At 41.9% G+C, this 15,407-nt stretch overlaps 2 protein-coding genes across 5 annotated transcripts; one reads left to right on the forward strand and one right to left on the reverse strand.

The window, feature by feature from the left end:
* The first annotated feature begins 359 nt into the window (after positions 1-359).
* On the forward strand, positions 360-8,889 carry LOC124040218 (COP9 signalosome complex subunit 1). Of its 4 annotated transcripts, none has more exons than XM_046357180.1 (15): positions 360-785; positions 907-1,039; positions 2,291-2,383; positions 3,311-3,492; positions 3,659-3,826; positions 4,139-4,274; positions 4,518-4,595; positions 4,702-4,762; positions 5,046-5,131; positions 5,354-5,448; positions 5,568-5,673; positions 5,907-5,987; positions 7,065-7,202; positions 7,473-7,607; positions 8,243-8,889. In XM_046357180.1, exons 2-15 carry the CDS (start codon positions 1,007-1,009, stop codon positions 8,315-8,317), a joined length of 1,467 nt encoding a protein of 488 aa, XP_046213136.1. In that variant the 5' UTR covers positions 360-785; positions 907-1,006; the 3' UTR covers positions 8,318-8,889. The 4 variants fall into 4 exon arrangements, with proteins under 4 accessions (XP_046213136.1, XP_046213137.1, XP_046213138.1 ...); XM_046357181.1 differs by having other exon boundaries at positions 360-653; XM_046357182.1 differs by having other exon boundaries at positions 360-1,039; positions 2,265-2,383.
* A 5,100-nt stretch (positions 8,890-13,989) lies between these two features.
* Positions 13,990-15,129, reverse strand: LOC124039029 (gastrin/cholecystokinin type B receptor-like). Its single transcript, XM_046354913.1, has one exon. The coding sequence runs from the start codon at positions 15,127-15,129 to the stop codon at positions 13,990-13,992; it is 1,140 nt and encodes a 379-aa protein (XP_046210869.1).
* Between the last annotated feature and the right edge of the window lie 278 nt (positions 15,130-15,407).

Genomic DNA, 15,407 nt, shown 5'->3' on the forward strand with positions numbered 1-15,407 from the left:
CTGAACTAATATCTTAACTAGTTGTATCTTAATACAAATTACCATCAGTTTGCAACTGTTTTTTGTTGATAGAAATATTCCACGTTCAAAACAACTGGGAACTCGGGAATCTCTGACTTTAGTGCGTTGAAACAACTGGGAACTCGGAAACAAACGATCTCCCATTGGTAAAAATCGATCTGGGAATATCGGGCCTCTTTCTATTAATTCCGAATTTTCAACCTGAATATCACTGACGTCAATGTTTGACCTCGTATTTTTCCGAGTTCGGCGTTGATTTGAACGCTGCAATAACACTGCCTCGGACACATCTGGAGCAGCGCTGACGTCATTACGTAAAAGAGCCCTGTGAACCCATGCCCCGGATGTGATAGCGAGCCGTTGTTTGTTGCTGTAGACTCAGATTATCCATCATATTACATTTTAGTCATTTAAAATACACTCTTATCTAGAGCTATTTACAGTAGCGAGTGGATACATTGTACATTTTTCTGGTCCCACATGGGAATAAAACCCACAACCCTGGCGTGGCAAGCGCCATGCTCTACCAACTGAAACACGGGACCATATGGACCAGTTAATCGACTGGCTGCTCCAACAATGAAAATAAATGTCTTCAGAAATGGAAGGCAGTCTGGAGAAGGCAAGATCAGGTGGGACCACTCTAGCCAATGAGAGGACAGATACGAGTGTGATAACAGGCACACATCATATATGAAGTGTTTTTTTTCTCAAACTTGGCAGGATATCATGTGTCCTACTTATATCAGTACACTCATAACAACGTAAGCATTACCAAACGTATATTCGATCAAATAAGCCTCAAGTAGAAAACAAGACATTACTTTTTTGTTAACTAAATTCGACATTCATTGATCTCCATACAACAACTCCTCCCTTGATCAGCGGGGAAAACGCCACCTGCTGGAGAAGACAGATTTTGTCCCAGTTATCCGTCTCGCTTCGCTTCTTCCTCTCTGCCGCTGAACGTCACAAACCGTGAAAGATGCCTTTGCCCGTGCAAGTATTCAACTTTCAGGTAATAATTCATCTATTTTGATGCATGTTTACACAAACGATATGCGGGTATGCACGTGGAGAAGGCTTTCCTCACGCTTAACTGGGACGGTGTGTACTCCGATAAACACGCAAGCCTTGCATACATCGGGAGTAGCTTGGGCCGCTAGCAGTACTGGCAAGCTAACTAGCTAGGCTAACTTTAGTAAGTTCATATAGCTAACTCTACAGCATTATATTTCCATTCACTGTTATTCTATACCAACTGACTAATGTTAGAATGACAAAAAATGAGAAAGGTGCACCCCAGGAAACTGTTCGCTGGTCATTTATGGTTTCTTCAGGCACTTTGACAGTCATGCTAACTCGCTAGTTTTCTGTTATTGTAGTTAGTTGATTGACCTGTTATCCAGCTAGTAGTAGTTTAGCCATCCCTTTTTAATTTTGTTCAGTAACACATGTACATTGTGTCTCCAATGTAAGTATCCAGTGGGACATGAGCGATCTGTCTATTGTGGGAGTGTCGTGTATGTATGGCTATTTATTACCTTGGTAACCTGGTTGCAGACTGTCACTATTCCCCTCATTGTGCCACGCTGCTATGACACTTATCAACAGTATGTACAGATAACTGCCAAAATAAAGATAACACTTGATAAAATCAGGGATACAAAGTATGGTTCCTGAGTTAATTAATCAATTAACATCTCATCATGTTTAGGGTCATGTATAAACATTGCCGGTTATTTTGGCTATCATTGCTAGTAGAAGATATCTGTGACTTTGAAAGAGGGGGTCTCAAAAGAGCAAAGGGGGTTTAAAGTGTGTGTCAGTCACCTGATCTCAACCCAATTTTTTTATTTTACCTTTATTTAACTAGGCCGTCATTGAAAAGTCTTATTTTCAATGACGGCCTAGGAACAGTGGGTTAACTGCCTTGTTCAGGGGCAGAACGACAGATTTTTACCATGTCGGCTCGGGGATTCGATCTTGCAACCTCTCGGTTACTACAAAACTCTAACCAGTAGGCTACCTGCCGCCCAAATTTTAGGAGGTTCTGTAGCGGCACCTGAGACAGTTTTCCATCACCATCCACAAAACAACAAATTATGGAATTTTCGTGAAAGAATGTTGTCGCATCCCTCCAATAGAGTTCCAGACACTTGTAGCATTGAAGCTGTTCTGGTAGCTGGTGGCCCAACACCCTATTAAGACACTTTATGTTGGTGTTTCTTCTATTTTGGCAGTTACCTGTATGTTCGCTCTTCTTCAGGGGGTTGTTGAGCCCATGCAGATAGATGCTGACCCACAGGAGGACCAGCAGAATGCACCAGATGTCAACTATGTGGTGGAAAACCCCACGCTGGTATGGTCTATCTATCCAGAATTCCCCCTTACTGGCATTGTAAAGGCGGGCCTGTTTCATGTAGATGGGACTCAAATACCACACAAATGACATGGAACTCTATTCACCATCAGGTAACTGATGCAAGCAGTATAATCCGATTTCAAAACAGATAAAAGTACACCTTATGGCACAGCAGGGACTGTGAAGAGACACACACAAACATGAGTATACTTATCATGTTGTATGGTGGTATCAAATCAAATTTGATTTGTCACATACACATGGTTATCAGATGTTAATGTGAGTGTAGCGAAATGCTTGTGCTTCTAGTTCCGACAATGCAGTAATAACCAACGAGTAATCTAGCTAACAATTCCAAAACTACTACCTTATACACACAAGTGTAAAGGGATAAAGAATATGTACATAAAGATATATGAATGAGTGATGGTACAGAGCGGCATAGGCAAGATGCAGTAGATGGTATCGAGTACAGTATATACATATGAGCTGAGTATGTAAACAAGGTGGCATAGTTTAAAGTGGCTAGTGATACATGTATTACATAAAGATGCAGTAGATGATATAGAGTACAGTATATACGTATACATATGAGATAATATAATGTTTACATACCCTACATTATTTAAGTAGCATTGTTTAAAGTGGCTAGTGATATATTGTACATCAATTCCCATCAATTCCATTATTAAAGTGGCTGCTGTACATGTTGTATTGTAGATATGTAGTGGTGTAATAATGTTATGATGTACTGTTTTATGTAATAATAATAATAATAATAATATATGCCATTTAGCAGACGCTTTTATGTAAGTGCGTTAATGGATCCTTAATAAATAGAAATGCAGACTATTGAGTGAAAAATCAACATGTTTTGGCTTTTTTCCCACTGAAGTGTGTGTGTCTTTGTCTCCCTCTCTCTAGGACCTGGAGCAATATGCATCCAGCTACTGTGGTCTGATGCGTATTGAGAGGCTGCAGTTCATCGCAGAGCACTGTCCCCAGCTCCGCGCCGAGGCCCTGAAGATGGCCCTATCTTTTGTCCACAGGACCTTCAATGTAGACGTGTACGAGGAGATCCACCGCAAGCTCACAGAGGCCACCAGGTAGGTGTATCACAGCCCACAGCCCCTCTAGCATAGCACAGAGAAGGTACAACAATGCACAGTGGTTACTACTAGTACATAGTATGTTATTTTTCATTGTTGGTTTGGAAAGTGCTTTTTGTTTTTGTTGAGTGTTTGATTGATTCGAGTGTGTGTGTATGTTCAGAGAGGTCCAGGGGGCTCCAGATGCTGCGGTGGAGGGCGGGGCAGTCGAAACCCCTCCTCTGGACACAGCATGGGCCGAGTCGACCAGGAAAAAGGCCCTGCTCAAACTGGAGAAATTGGACACTGACCTAAAGAACTACAAAGGCAACTCCATCAAAGAGAGCATCAGGTGAGTGGGAAACGCTACGGTTGTTAGCATCAAGTAGATAAACCGATTGGGTAATCCTCACATCCAAGAGGATCGGCCTGAGCAATGTTCTGCGTCTGTTTGCAGATCTTGAAGTAATCACTGAGTAGTTTACTAGTAGTAGTAGCTTTTTAATTTAAGGTCATTTGGAATGGAATATTTATTTGTTGATCAGTGATTCTGCATAGTGCTTTGCTCAGGCTTAAGAGGGGGATCTGGATGTTTCTTTCCTGGCCTCTCTTCCTCTCTGGCACTGGCCCAAACGCTCTCTATAATAATTTTATTTCGCCTCAGGAGGGGTCATGATGACCTTGGGGACCACTACTTGGACTGCGGTGACCTCAGCAACGCCCTTAAGTGCTACTCCAGAGCCCGAGACTACTGCACTAGCGCCAAGCATGTCATAAACATGTGTCTTAATGTCATCAAGGTATGTCATCATTTATCATAATGACAGTTAGTGGTCCTAGTTTTTTGGTCAATGCTCTTAATCCTGATGTAAAGTTTGGAGGGCAGAAGAGCTATATACCTCTTTCGTTCTCTCTCAGCCTCACTTGTTCTCAGCCTCTTCCTTTCTCTGTGATGTGATTAACTTCAATGATGAGCACTAGAGGGCGGTATTGATATGTGTCCTACAGGCTTTCTTACTGAGTTTACTGTTTTCATCTATCAGGTTAGCGTCTACCTCCAGAACTGGTCCCACGTCCTTAGTTATGTGAGCAAAGCTGAATCTACTCCAGAGATAGCAGAGGTAAGTCTTGGTTCCTCTGAGCCAGAGAGCATAAGTCCTCTACTGTCTTAAAAAAGACACAGACATGTCCATCTTTACTGAGGGAATATATTTATTTTTGTTTCAGCAAAGAGGGGAGAGAGATTGCCAGAGTCAGTCAGTCCTCACCAAATTAAAATGTGCTGCAGGTAATTCACTCACTCTTTGTTGTTCTAAAAAGAGATGTACAAACTGTAAGTGTTTTCACCTGTTGTTCTCTAGAGGGTATACAACTCACTAACAGATGCCAATCTTCAACAGGTGCAGACACTCATGCTAATGTTTTGTTTCAATGAAAATGTATTTGTTTTAAACCCCTTCTGCTTTGATTAGATTACAAAGTTCTCTTCCCACACTCCGGTTCATTTGACCTCTCGTTCTTTCTCCTTGTTCCTCCTCCTCCACGTCTGTATATCTGTCACTCTCCCCCAGGCCTAGCTGAACTGGCCTCCAGAAAGTACAAACAAGCAGCCAAGTGCTTCCTGCTGGCCTCTTTCGACCACTGTGACTTCGCTGAGGTTAGTCAGTCTGCCTGCCTGTCTTAGTACTTTAAAGGTGATGTCTGTGACTTCCCTGTGTTGTTCTGTGATCATTTGTATTGTTTATCAACAATTGGGAAGGCAACAACAACTAGGACAAGGGTACTTGGACAATTGTAAAGACGATTGCTGCTTGACAAATTCTAATATTTGTATTTTTTTCTGTTGGCGTTGTACCAACCTCCTGTATTGTGTGTCCAGCTCCTGTCCCCCAGCAATGTAGCTGTGTATGGAGGGATGTGTGCCCTCGCCACCTTCGACAGACAGGAGCTACAGAAGAACGTAATCTCAAGCAGGTGTGTGAGCACGCAATCGCCTGTGTATCTGCTGTATAAATGGTGTATGTTTTTCATGTAACTGACCGAGCTGTGTTACCATCCACAATACTCTATTCGTGTATTTTATGTCCTCCCAGCTCCTTTAAATTATTCCTAGAGTTGGAGCCTCAGGTCCGTGACATCATCTTTAAGTTCTATGAGTCAAAGTATGCTTCCTGTCTCAAAATGCTGGATGAGATCAAGGTGAGATTGATCTAATTAATGATCTATGATTATCAATCGATCCAATGATTGCATTGATGTGAAAAACATAATATGGGTAGCAAAATAATTTGAAAACGGGAATTCAACGAAGTAAGAACCAAGTAACATGATTTTTTAGCAATGATGTAATTTCCTAGTGCTGTATTTTCATTATGTTGATAACACATATTTGAAACCTGTCCTAAATGCAGACTGCCTTTCTTATTTCTCAGGATAACCTGCTGTTAGACATGTACCTGGCCCCCCACGTACTGACCCTCTACACACTGATCAGGAACAGAGCCCTTATACAGGTGAGACAGACAGGTGAGACTGGGGACAGGAACACTTTTCCTCCAGTACTCCCATATAATACTGAACATCATGGACATCCAGAGTATTCTGTTGTTTTCCTTATATACTCACAACTACGGATGGGTTTGAATAGTCAATTAGTCAGTCAATGGCTCCCCCATAGTCGTAAAAAAATAAATAGGCAATCGTTGCGTCTGGGGGAAAGAATCGGATACAAAACATTTCTCTCTAACCACGTTTCCATCCACAGTTTTTATGCGAGTAAAGTCATAATGTAAAAAAAGTGCCCGTTTCGGTCCAATTTTTGAAAATGCTGACGGAATTTTGTTGGTTCGACATGGTGGGGATCTTTTTGTGTCTGTAAAATTAATTATGTGAGAAATGGAGGTGTAAATGCCTCTGCGCACATATTGATATAATAACCATCATATCACCACCGTATGTGGATTCTAGAATATTCACATGAAAATCTGTCACTAATTGGATGGAAACCTGTCACTTCTAGCTCAGGCAGCAATCAATACTACATTTAGCTGAGGAAATGTGTCTGAATGACACTGACTCCTGGGGTCAAACATCTACAGGTGTTGCATTCCAAATGGCACCCTATTCCTTCTATAGCTCACTACTTCTGACCGTTAACTGGACTAGCAGGTGAAGTATGGCACCTAAAATGGTTGTTCTGCTAATGTTATTTAATATCATGCCCTAAATTAGACATTGTTCTTCTGCTTGACCTCTTGGTCTCCTTTTTCTGTTTTACTGCAGTGGGATGATGGTTGGGATACTTGTTGGAGGGTGTGAGTTACACTGGTGTTATTTAGATTGTAAATAATAAATATGTAATCAAAATAGTTTGATTTGGGATCATAAACATTCAGAGCAGGTTTTCTCTCCCCAGTATTAATGTGTGTGTGTGTGTTTGCTGTAATGTACACTTTTGTTTGTGTAGTGGTGTGGGCGAGGGTCATGCATGTGTGGGCGAGGGTCATGTATGCGTGTGCAGTACCTCAGTCTCTACTTTTCACTTGCATGTATGACTAAGATGTTAACGTGTGTGTGTGTGTGTGTTGCAGTACTTCAGCCCGTACGTGTCTGCAGACATGACTAAGATGGCCCAGGCCTTCAACACCACAGTGCTAGCTCTGGAAGACGAACTCACCCAGCTCATACTGGAGGGACTTATCAATGCACGCATAGACTCCCACAGCAAGGTAACACACACACACTCAAGAGTCAAGTCACATATACACCCCACCCCACATATACACCCCATCTCTCACTCACACTAGATGAGCTCCGATCAGTCTTTCATTGTTTAACAGTTTATAATCTTATAATGCAGCATGGGATGTTGATTTGACAGTGACTCAAATGGTTTGCCACAGCGCTCTTATCTCCAGCCTCTCTCTCCTCCTCTCTTTGAGATGCCGAGCACATTCATGTACAAAGAGACTATGAAATACTCTCCCTCCTCATCCCAGATCCTGTATGCGCGGGACGTGGACCAGCGGAGCCACACATTTGAGAAGTCTATCCACATGGGCAAGGAGTTCCAGAGGCGAGCCAAAGCCATGATCTTGCGAGCTGCTGTGCTGCGTAACCAGATACACGTCAAGGTACCTCTGCACACAGGGTCTCCCTGGGGTTTTCAGGCTGCTCTCTCTACTCATCTATCTTGACCCCCCCCCGATTTTTTTTGCCTTTTACCTTTAGGATATGGATATCTCTCAGAACTGCTATTTCTTTCTTTATTTTGACATCCTTGCCTCAATCAGCCTCCCTATCAGTGCCGCCATCTAATCATCTCCTTTCTTTCCCTTTTCCCATATCCGCTTTGTCTTCCTTTCATTCTATCTCGTTGACCTCTGGTCCACCCATCTTTTCTACAGGCCGTCCTCCTCATCTCTGTTCCTCTCAGCCATCCACTACTGCTCATTTCCACACATCATTGGCTCTGAAATAAAATACCTTAGATTCAGAGGAGGAATCTCTGTCGTCTGTCCCTCTCTTCCCAGTTTGTCATGATCTTACAGTACCAGAGAATAGTTGCAACACTTTTTATATTGTATGCTTGGTACGTTTTCCTTTTGATACATATACTGTATGTGTTCTTATGTCTGAAGACTGGTAAAGGTATCAGAATGCAGGATGAGAATTAGGTTTTCCCCCGTCTTTGCTTATAGAGGATGTCAACCGCTCAACCTTATTTTTCTCTCCCCCTCTCCTCCCTTTTCCCTCCCTCTCTCTCCAGTCTCCTCCCAGGGAGGGCAGCCAAGGTGAACTCAACTCTGCCAACAGCCAATCACGAATGAGCACCAACATGTGAACATTCCCATGAGACCTCTGTCTTACTGGAAGTTACCATGTCAGGGGGGGATCTGCCAGGGGGACCGATCACCCCCCCCCCCCATCTGAGGATCCCCCTCCTCCTGCTGACTCAGTGCTGCATCTCTTGCCTGCAGAAAGAAAAATACTGAGACATCAACTTCAATAGGCTGTGTCTTAAATGGTACCCCTATTCACTATATAGTGCACCACTTCTGACCAGGGCCTCTAGAGCTCTGGTCAACTAGTGCACGATATAGAGAATAATGGAGACATTTTGGATGCACACAAGACTCTGGTCATGTGGGAAATGAACAGTGGTAGTCTGTGGAGATACTTGATGAGCAACCTGAGTGTGTTAATGTTGTATTGGAGAGGCTGTGTGTGTGAGTGTTTAGAGTTGAGTGGCACTCAGTCGCTTCACAGTACTGTCCTTTTTTTCCTAAGATGCACTTTTTTTTCTTTCTCATGATGATTGATGTGATGCATCCATTAAGAAATTAACAGAACACACACTTCAGAACCAATGTCCACAAGATCTGATTTTAAAATAAATGTGTATGATAATCGGAAGCTTGGTCAGGACTTTTGTCTTCTCACAATATACCTTTGTTTACCAGTTGCACAATAAGCCAATTTCCCGCGCACCCTTAACATAGTTTATTTATGACCTCTAAAGAACAGAATGTTGATACTGACATGTCGTTTATTTTAGGAAGATTGCATTGAATTTCAATGTTATGTGATTTTATGTATTCTTTTACAAAGTAATTGGATATAAATCAAGTCCAGAGGGACCGTACCGTAAGCAGAGGTTGTCATCTGATTCCTGCTTCTCCCACATTAAAACCTCACAAAATCACTGATCTCTGACAACCAATAGCATGCACTTGTTTTAATTATTCGAATGGATGAGTGGAGCTACATAGCAACACAATTAGACCCAACCGAGTACAAAAAGACAATTACTTGACATATTGGAAAGAATTTACAAAGTAACAGCTATTTGGTCTTAAACAAAGTGCACAGTAGCAGAATACCTGGCCACCGCGACTGGCACAAAATTAAGGAAATCTTTGACTATGTACAGACTCTGTGAGCATAGCCTTGCTATTGAGAACCAAGTTCCAAAAATAAGCTTCACTTCCTAACCGGCTGCCAAATGTATGACCCTATTAGATACGCATATTTCCCTCATTACACAGACCCACAGAGAATTTGAAAACAAATCCAATTTTGATAAACTCTCATATCTATTGGGTGAAATACCACAGTGTGCAATCACAGCAGCAAGATTTGTGACTTGTTGTCACAAGAAAAGGGCAACCAGTGAAGAACAAACGGCATTGTAAATACAACCTATATTTGTTTATTTGTTTTCCCTTTTGTACATTAACTATTTGCACATCATTACAACACTATATGGACGTATGACATTTGAAATGTATTTATTCTTTTGGAATGTTTGTGAGTGTAATGTTTACTGTTCATTTTTTTATTCTTTATTTCACTTTTGATAATTATCTATTTCACTTGCTTTGGCAAGCCAATAAAGCCCCTTAAATTGATATGGGTGACAACTTTACTCACGGGGAAAATTAGTATTCGTGTGTTAGATCCAATTATTTTGTCAACATCAATCATTGCTATTGAACTGTAATAACAGGTTTATTTGTATAGCCTGGCTGAAGCGACCCACGTGGTGCACAGCGAGGGAGTGCTGTCCCCCACTTGTATTCAAAACAGATAGGAAACAATTAGTTGGACTTGTTGGGAAATGACTACGCTTACCATTAAAAATCAAATAGTAAATGCAGCATCTTGAAAGCGGTTAGATGTGTGTGGGGGAGGTTGTTCTGTCTGTCTGTACTCGCTGGTCTTCCTCAGCCCTCCCTTCTCTGTTTGTGACGCCCATCTTTCCTCTATATTTGTATGTCTTCTAGTCAATTAAATGATCATTTAAGGGATTTATTGGCATGGGAAACATATGTTAACATTGCCAAAGTAAGTAAGTAGATAATAAACAAAAGCGAAATAAACAATAACAATTAACAGTAAACATTACACTCACAGAAGTTCCAAAAGAATAAAGACATTTCAAATGGCATGTCTATATACAGTGTTGTAACATTTACATTTAAGTCATTTAGCAGACGCTCTTATCCAGAGCGACTTACAAATTGTATAAATAGTTAAAGTACAAAAGGATCTCTACCTGTCCCTCTGTTAACTGATCTGTTTCTTTCACAAATGACTGCAGAGTCGTCATAAAACCTCTAGGGGACTGAGGTATTGACCTATCTAGAACGACCACTGACCCATAAAATGTAGAAACTTTATTCTATGCTTGTTTCCTCCCAGGACTTTATTGTATTGATTTGTTTGGGATATGTCATTTTCTTTCCAAACCACAGAGCCTTTTGCAGGGTCAGGTTCTATCTTCAGAAATGTATCATAATCATGGTTAAATTCTGTCCTTCTGCAGGGGAAAGGTCTAAATATTCATGTGGTTGTCGGAAGCCTTTATTTTAAAAGACATTTTAATAGCGGTACCTCTAGGGATTGATTAGTCATCACTTACAGAGGCTTCAGAAAGTATTCACACCCCTTTAATTTTTCCACATTTTGTTACAGCCTGAATTTAAAATGGATTAACTTGAGATTGTGTCACTGGCCAACACACAATACCCCATAATGTCAAAGTGGTATTATTTTTTTGAATATTTTACATATTAATAAAAAATGAAAAGTTGAGTCAATAAGTATTCAACTCACTCTGTGCAACATGATTTTTGAATGACTACCTCATCTCTGTGCCCCACACATACAGTATAATTATCTGTAAGGTCCCTCAGTTGAGCAGTGAATTTCAAACACAGATTCAACCACAAAGACCAGGGAGGTTTTACCAAACTGCCATTGAATATCTCTTTGAGCATGGGGAAGTTATTAATTACACTTTGGTGAAGTTATTAATTACACTTTATATCAATATACACAGTCACTACAAAGATACAAGCGTCCTTCCTAACTCAGTTGGGGGAGAGCTCAGAGAAACCGCTCAAATCCAACACAACACATCCTTTGACCACCACTCTTCATATTTGCAAGCATGGTGGTGGCTGCATCATTATGGATATGCTTGTCATCGGCAAGGACTAGGGAGTTTATAGGGTAAAAATAAACGGAATACAGCTATAAGCACAGGCGGAAACCAAGAGCGTCTGCTAAATGACTTAAATGTAAATGTAAATGTAGTTCAGTCTGCTTTCTAACAGACACTGGGAGATAACATCACCTTCAGCAGGAAATACATTTTGCCAATTTATTCATTAATAAATGTAGCTATTAGATAGTTAATCCAGAGATTCTTACCTTTACCTTCGGCAGTCTTGTCCACATCATCATGGCATTTGTAGTTCTTTATGATAGCCACATTAGCAGCTAATTAAGGAGGGGGGGGGGTAAATATATTGATTGAAGTAACCTTGTCCTATATATTTATACTGTTATTAAAACAGCATGCCAGGGTAAGTCTACACGAAACACAGCCCTTATTTGAAGTGTTTCTGAAATCCCCTATGGGAGAAATGAATGGAACCATTTCCTTGTGTGACTGCTAGGTTTTATGGGTATTATGACTCTATAGCCCACATCAGCGTTTCCCAAACTCGGGACCCCAAGGGGTGCACCTTTTGGGTTTTTCCCTAACACTACACAGCACATTCAAATAATCATAACTTGATGATTAGTTGATTATTTGAATCCGCTGTGTAGTTCTAGGGTAAAAACCAAACTGTGCACACCTTGGGTTCCCAAGGACCGAGTTTGAGAAACCCTGTCCTAAATGATGATTATTATATTATTATTTGTTAAATTGGCAGCCAAGCATCGATTATCATGTCCCCAGAATAAGCCCCTCGATATTTATTGGAAAGGAACATCAACCTTGCACTTTCACCACCCTGTGAAGTTCATCATAAATTATTGCATCTGTAGCCTAATAAACTGCATGGTTTCCTGAGTCGTAGTGGGAGGACCACACAACATGTCATCGCATGACTCCAAGTTTACTTGGATATTATGGTTATAATATCAATATTTGCACATAAAAGCGTTTCCACCGACATTTCTCGCGTAATTCATTTTACCGACACAAAAAGATCCCACCTTGTCTAGCGTATTTTATTTTGTCAACATGTGGAATGGTTACCCATTTTATATATATATATATATATATATATATATATGAATCCAATTCTCAACGGAATGCTGGTATATCTCACATGCACTAAAATACCCACTTGGCTAAATGATCTTGGAGTGATCAAAGCCTTACAGAAACACTGAGGTAGAGAAGCTTGAAGGGTTGTGAGAGTCCATGAAGGAAGGCTTCGTTAATGTAATCTAAGATCCCTTCTCTCTCTCATGTCTCTGTCAAAACCATTACAGACAATCAGTCATTCACAGGAGGTTGGAGGCACCTTAATGCGGCGGGGGGCTATAAGTGTATCCGTCAACCTTCAAAGAACCAAAATGGCTTTTAAGTAAAACTTTTACAATTTATCCAGGGATCTTTCATGTTGTGTGGAGACACATCAGGCCTCAGTAACTGCAGATGGTAGGAGATTGATTTTGGTGCCAGGGCTCTGTGGCCACCCACCACCAATCATGCGTCAGCAGCGGTAGGTGACCACAGATCAGGGTTCGGGCCGTCTCAGCAGTACCATTTTTAATCTGGAAATCAGGCTCCATGTCCCGGCCACCAGCGGGGCCCCATCCCACCCTGCCAAGGAGCCAACTCGACTCATAATGGTGCCAGTCAGCAGGGAGCGATCCGTCTGCCAAAAAACATGTGTCACAGCCTTGCTAGAGAAAGGATGAATGGAGATATCAATCTATACCATCTATAGGCAAATGAAATGGACTTGGAATAATAACTAGGAATATAAAATATGATGGTCCTACAATTCTCTAATTTAACAATTATGGAAGCAATTTGAATGGACTTGGACAAATAACTACATAATTATAGTCATACAATGTAGCTTTGTAATTGAACTACTACATAATGGTTTTTATAATTGGCACGATTTAAGTTTTGGATACAGCTCATTTCGTTGACATGGAATTGAATGTTGATGGATGAGTTCTACTTCATAGGACTTGAGGGTAAATTAAATATATTCGAGTTTTTAAACAGGGTCTATACATTGTATACATTAATCATTTTGTACCACTATATAAAGACAACTAGCCTATTATGCACAATCGAATGAGATGCACATTATTTTGTACAGATGAAAACAACATCAAATAGCCTGCTTGAAATTAGATTCAGTGAAGCCAAGTCCCAAAAAATCATTAGGTATAGGACATGCTCAACATTTACATTGACCGTTTGATTCTTCAACAATCCTAGAATCATGGGCCGTTTTTAAAGCGGCAACACACTCCATAATACAGACAACACTACACTTCATATTTAAAAGGGCAACACTCTAATCTGTTCCTTGCATTTATGGCAAATATCCCCATTTGCATTGGAGGTTTGCGTTGAAAAAGGGACAGATTTTCACAGAATATCTCATTTTGAACTGTATGATGAACGCTTTCCAGTCCATTGGAGAAATAACTGTGACCACCATGGAACCAGGTAGTTGTCTCTGTCAATCAGTCGAAAACAGTCTCACACGCAGTCACAGAGGACAGGCTCTTGCTCTTGGTTAATTTATCGCCTAAATTGGCGTACTTTCTCGATGCGCCCATCTCTGCGCTGCGATTCACTGATTGCGCCCTGCTATATGGCACGACTTTGGGCACTGAGATGCCGCCCATAGGCATGGAGGACTGCTGTGGCAACAGACTGCACACTGACGACAGTTTCAGTCGGTAGCTTTTCCTGAACCGTTTCGCAGACCTGTGCAAGTTCCCCACGAAACAATAACAAAGCGGGTTGAGAGCGGAGTTGGTCAGACCCAACCATAGCGCAAATGGTCTCCCGTGAAGAATCCACTCGTGGTTGACCTGGTTCACATCATCCACATTCTTTAAAGATGCAGTCATGTTCAAGTCTAACCATATGTCCACTACATACAGAGGTAGCCAGGACAGTGTGAAAAGCACAACTAGTGACAGCACCATCTTGGCTATCCTTTTACGCACTTTGAGGCGGGACAGTGATAGCTTAACGCCAAATGTATTTGAATCTTGCGTCCGTTTGTCGTCGGTGCCCCACAGCTTCCAGCCGGTCAGCACGCTTATAACCAGGTTAAACAACACCGGAAAGCCGTAGAGAGAGCAAAAGAGCAGGAAGCTATATCTCTGTTTCAGTTTGACTTCGTTCCAGCTCTCCACGCACACAGTGACGGTGATGTCCAGCAGCGACAGAGTCTGGGTGGTATTCATGAAGAGGAGCGGTATGCACAACCCCGACGACACGCTCCACACCACACAGATCATACACAGTATCCGCCGCCCGGTAAAAAAAGAACGGGCGTGGAGAGGATTGTGCACGCTGTAGTAGCGGTTCAGACTGATCACAGCCAGGCTCAGGACGCTCGCAGACACTGATACCGCTTGAACGAACGGCACGGTGCGGCACAGAAACTCACCGAACACCCAGGCGTTGTAGACCTGGAGTCCCAGGTTAACTGGCATGCACACACACACCACCATCATGTCACACACCGCCAAGTTTACCAGCAGTCTGCGGGTCGCCGACACTCCCGCCAGACCCGTCCTCTTTCGGGTGAGGACCAGGAGAGCCATAATGTTCCCTCCAAGCCCCGTGAGGAAGGACAGGGAGTACATAACCACCAACACGATGGTGCTCGGTTCGTGTCCCGAAAATAAGAACAATTCCGGGTAGGGGTTGTTATCCTCCTGTAAACTCCAGTTGTTGTGCTCATGTTGAGGTCCCAAAAGTGAAAGATTTGTTGAAAATGAATGTCCAAAATTGGAGTAAAAATTCGTTAGATTCATCTCTCGCTTGTTCTCACATCGTTTGCGCTGTGTGGAGTGTCCAATTCAGATACGCACACAGGTGAGACCCAGAGAGATGCTCTGCGCTCCGCCCCTGTTCTAGTTGT

This window comes from Oncorhynchus gorbuscha, linkage group LG07 (assembly GCF_021184085.1).
Source record: "Oncorhynchus gorbuscha isolate QuinsamMale2020 ecotype Even-year linkage group LG07, OgorEven_v1.0, whole genome shotgun sequence".
In the NCBI taxonomy this organism is placed as follows: domain Eukaryota; kingdom Metazoa; phylum Chordata; class Actinopteri; order Salmoniformes; family Salmonidae; genus Oncorhynchus; species Oncorhynchus gorbuscha.

Bases quoted from the DNA above. Each gene is read 5' to 3' on its own strand.
- LOC124040218 (XM_046357179.1), top strand. From the start codon at position 1,007: ATGCCTTTGCCCGTGCAAGTATTCAACTTTCAG. The intron at 1,040-2,290 runs GTAATAATTCAT...GCTCTTCTTCAG, and splicing joins TGCAAGTATTCAACTTTCAG to GGGGTTGTTGAGCCCATGCA. The intron at 4,275-4,517 runs GTATGTCATCAT...TTCATCTATCAG, and splicing joins TGTGTCTTAATGTCATCAAG to GTTAGCGTCTACCTCCAGAA.
- LOC124039029 (XM_046354913.1), bottom strand. From the start codon at position 15,129: ATGTACTCCCTGTCCTTCCTCACGGGGCTTGGAGGGAACATTATGGCT.